The sequence below is a fragment of the Crocuta crocuta genome, unplaced genomic scaffold, assembly GCF_008692635.1.
Source record: "Crocuta crocuta isolate KB4526 unplaced genomic scaffold, BGI_CrCroc_1.0 scaffold506, whole genome shotgun sequence".
Taxonomy (NCBI): domain Eukaryota; kingdom Metazoa; phylum Chordata; class Mammalia; order Carnivora; family Hyaenidae; genus Crocuta; species Crocuta crocuta.
In genome coordinates this window covers 1680932-1685593 of record NW_027528991.1, presented here as the reverse complement: position 1 = coordinate 1685593, position 4662 = coordinate 1680932, and the positions used below count along the sequence as shown (strand labels likewise).

At 56.2% G+C, this 4662-nt stretch overlaps 1 protein-coding gene across 1 annotated transcript in view; it reads left to right on the top strand.

The window, feature by feature from the left end:
• KIF25 (kinesin family member 25) overlaps positions 1 to 4662 on the top strand; it is a 33113-nt gene that overhangs the window by 12515 nt on the left and 15936 nt on the right. The window contains 1 exon segment of the mRNA XM_077757383.1: positions 1244 to 1462. Coding sequence (XP_077613509.1) covers positions 1244 to 1462 — 219 coding nt within the window.

Here is a 4662-nt window from a genome sequence, read left to right as displayed (position 1 = left end):
GACGTGAGTGCACTTGGAGAGGCTCTCTGTGCGGTGGTTCACGTGTGCCCGGGAGGGGGGCGCCCCCGAGAGCCCCTCGGAGACGGGTGGTTCAGAATCGCTTCCTCTATTCGCTGCCTCCTCAGATGGCGAAGGGGGGCCCCGTTTCCGGATTGCCACCGCAGGGAGAAACTGACGGGCGCCGCGTGCATGTCCCTCGTGCGACCGCGGGGCCGCTCGCTGTAGGTGTGCGTGAGGAAAGCCACGTTGCCCTCGTGGGCTTTCCTGCCAGTGCACGAAGGCGCGGGGCCTGAGGTTGCCGTGTAAGGAAGGAAACACGAGCCTGGAGCCGATGTGGCTCGGCACGAACCGTGTCGTGAAATTATGAAACGGACGTATTTTCTACGGCTCAGGATTTCGTTTTCTCTTTAGAACGTGTGTGTTTTTTAGCCTTATTGACCCAAAAGGCCTGGAAGTAAGAGTGTGCACCCAGGACGCGAGCAGGGCAGAGTGAAACAATGGCACTCGAGGCATGGCCGGAGCCGGGCTGACAAAACACAGAATTACATAAAAGCCTTCAGCTCACAAGTACCACTGTCTGGAAATCTCCGTGATGGCCTTTGGAGAGGGCTAGAACGTGCGTGTGCCCTGGGGGCAGACCCCCCCCAGGCCGGGTTCCTGACCCCTGGGGGGCGCCGTGGGAGGATGTCTGGAAGGTAGGAACCCGCAGCCCAGCCCCGCGGGTCACTTCTGTGAGTCCATCGCCCAGTGTGGAAACGGGAACGTGGCAGTGATTTATGCTACCCTTCCGTCCCCGCCCTGTCTGTCGTCACTAGTTCAAGTTTTATTTTGATAGTGTGTTGCATTAAATATTGATATAGATACCAATAAAGCCTATAAATTATATACTGTTTAAAATACTTAGAATACTTACATATAAATACTTACGCATATATATTAGTATATACTGTATACTAATACATAATATATATATTATATTCTAAGTTTAAAATACTTAGAATACTTATATATAAAAAGTTACATAAGTGATACTTACAAATAAAACGGCATGGACTGTAGATGTTTCCATGTGTATGAATCGTCCTGTCTATATTTGCTCCTAAAAAGTCATTGGCTAGTTTTCGTTGTATCTTGGGGGAATGAGTTTTTAAACTGAACGTGGTTTTGTTGAGATCCGTGCATCTCGATGCAGGTAGCTACTCAGAGGTAAGTGGCAAATCCCTCCTGACCGCAGTGATGACCGTCTCCGACGTCACCGGGCAGGGCCCCTCGCGCCACGGAGCCCAGCCACCCCCTCCTGGGGGAGGGTTGCTGCCCTGCATTTGCAACGCAGCAGGGCTTTCAGAGCGAGGAGCTGATACTCCCCGAGGACATGCCGAGCTCCTGCCTCCGAGAAGACGGAGCCCTGCTGTTTGCTGCGGAATCAGGCGCGTCCGGCCCGCACTCCTCTCTCCCGCCGCAGGTGAGCCCGCGAAGTGCCGTCGGCGGGGAGGCGGGGGCCCGGGGACCGGAGTCAGCGCCGAAGGACAGGGCAGGGCCTGCGGCCTCATTCTGAACACGCTTCGCTTACCTCCTCTTGGGCTCAGATGGGCCAGTGGGACGGAAGTTTACTTTTGGCTTCAACGTCGGATGGCTGAGCTGATGGCCAAGAACTCTGTGCCTGGACTGGTTTCGAAAGCTGTCCGAGGGTTTAAATAGGAAACCAGGTGAGGAAGGGGCTCCACGTCGGGAAGATGATGTACTGACCCTGAGCCGGGCGCTTCCACACGCCACCTCCGCGGAGCCTGGCGGGCCCAGCAGGCGGGTTCGCCCAGCCCAGCGGAGCGCCCAGGGTCTGCGCCCACCGCCCGAGTAGCGGGCCGCTCCCCTCCCGGAAGGAAGGCTGCCGCAGGGCGAGAGCTTGAAACTTTGGATGAAGGGAAATTATGTTAAGAGGCCGCGATAAATGANAACCGCGAGATCATGACCTAAGCGAAAGTCGGACGCTTAACCGACTAAGCCACCCAGGCACCCCGAAATGAATCTTATTTTTGAGGAGAAGAGGCATCCAGGCTGTGAACGAAGAGGGTTTGTTTGGATGGCAGGGAGCTGTGTGCAGGCAGATGAGATTTTGCTCTTGGAAATTATTTCAGATGTTGTTTAAAATCTAGCAACCACACCGTAGGATGACTTTCTAAATAGCCAGGGAAGCTTCTGGACTCTCGCTTGTTTTTATGGCTTTTTATGTTCCTTATAGGGTGTCCCTTGAGCTTGTGGGTAAGACATTGTAAACCTTAGCATTTTCCATTTGTTTTTCTTCATGGTTAAAACGCAGACATTTGAAGACCTCAGGAAAGCGCTTTGGGGGTGTGTTCCCAGGGACTCATCCTGAGGCTTTCGGGTTATGTCTTGGCACCACATGGACGGAATATCGCCAATGAAAATCGGCCTCAAGCGGGAGCGAGGGGCCGGGGCTGTGGTCAGATCCTGGGTCTGGGCGCCAGTTCCGGGTTCTGCTCTGAAGACGGTGTCTGGGCCTTACACTTTGTCCTGCGTCTTCCCTCGGAGTTTGGGAGTTAAACAGACTTAGGAGGGGCGCCTGGGGGGCCCAGAGGGTTAAACATCCGACTTCGGCTCAGGCTATGATCTTACCGTTCAGGACTCTGAGGCTCACGTCGGGCTCTGTGCTGACAGCTTGGGGCCTGGAAATGCTTCAGATTCTGTGTCTCTCCCTCTCTCCGCCCCTCCCCTGCTCATGCTCTGTCTCTCTGTGTCTGTCTCTCAAAAATAAATAAACATTAAAAATTCTTTTTAAGATTTAGGCGCTGCCTCCCTCAGAGGGGACGTTGCAGTTGTCATACACCAACATCACGGGTACTATATGGGGACAGACAGGGCCTGTGCAGCTTCTGGCACACCGTAGGGGCTCAATAAATCCTCAGCAGAGAACTGAACCCTCCCCCGAGAAGGAGACCTCTTCCCTGAAGGCCCTGTTGAGACACGGCCACGCGCAGGCCCTCGGATAGTAAGCAGACAAGGCGTCCGGGCAGCGGCTGCTGTGTGACGGGACGGGAGGCCCCTGTCACCGGCCGCTGCTCCGTCCCGGCCCAAGTCCCCATGGACGGGCTTCCAGCCCTGTCGGAGGCCGGCTCCGGCCGGGTCCAGGGGGCCCTGAAGGACGGACGGTGTCGGGGAGGGAGGGATGAGAGAGGCCGAGGGTCTTTCTGGGCCCCAGGCAGCATCTCCGCCCTGACTGGGGCTCAACTTTATTTTATAAGTCAGTGTTTGGGGGACGGCACAGAAGTGGCATTTGCCTTAGACAATGATTTCTGATAACAAACTTCTTTGATATATAAGAATTTCCCAGAACATAGATTTGTAGAAGACTCAGGCATAACCTTTATCAATAGTGAGATAGGTGATTTAGAAGCAGCGTATCAGACAATGTTTTTAGCCTAAAAGGGTGAGGTTACTTCTCTGTGAGCAGGGGTCAAACTGGTCTTTCAGNGGCAGGCGCTGTGCAAGCGCCGCCATTTCCTCGCTGTGACTGTCACCCAGCGAGGCCGGTGCAGCTCCAGCACAGCCCCATCTGCTCTGACGCGCTTTTCCTTACGGTAGCAAACGGCCTCCCGCCCTATCAACCGCGGCCGGCAGCTTGCGAGAAGGCCCGGAGTGGCGGGTGGCAACTTGACGTCCTGAGTCACTCACTCCGCACACTTTTCGGCTGAGGTGACTCCATCGCCATCTCGTGATGAACACGTGGAAAGATTTCCAAGGCAGCGACGAGAAGAGCGAACTGGAAGGAAGGGCGCTGGGCTGGAGGCGGAACCGGGACGTGTCGTCAGCCCGCGGGGCAGGCGCTGCGGCCTCACCCCTGCAGCAGCAGCGGGGCGGGAAGGGGGCCCACGAGGGACGCCTCCGGTGAAGTCAAGGCCTAACCTCCGGGCGTGTGGGCGAGGCCACACTACTGAACCGTTGTTTCATAGCCCGCCTTACCCAGGTGCACCCCTGCGCCACACTCCACTGTGGGGACCGCACGGCCTCACCTCTCTGGCGGGACCAGCATCTGAACCGACGGACCTCACGGATGCAGATGCCACCGCACGCGGCCCCCGCGGCCCAGACCACGCAGCTGGCGGAAGTGACCACCACACCCGGAGCAAATAGCCACTGAATTCCGCAGCTTACGTCCGTAGCGCCTACACGGGCCGCTTCCTGGACACGCGTTTGTTTTCGCAGAGAGAGGCATGGATCTCAAAGTACGAGCAAGGGGCTGGGACGGCGCGGCCTCCACGGCTGTCACGGAAAAAATGAAACGTTGGCTTGTTTTCCGCTTCTTCCTGCATCCCTGGTCACGAGTTGCACTCCGCGCTAGAGCTGGAGCCAATTCAGAATGTGCATTTGTTTCTTTGCTTAAGGAAAAGTACTCTAAGGCTGTGTTTCCCACGGTGACAGCATCTGCTCCTCAGCACACAAGATGGCGTCAACGAAGGTGGCATCGAAGGAGATGGCGGAGAGGGAGCCAAAGTCCATGTGCTTTCAAAGCAAAACTTTTAGCGCCGCCAGTTACAATTAAGTTATAACATGTCCGAGATGGGACCTCATCAGTCCTGGGAGGGTCTCAAACCTGACTCTGACGTCAAGTGCCCGCAGAGGCCGCCCTGGGCCGCTGCCCCCCCCCCC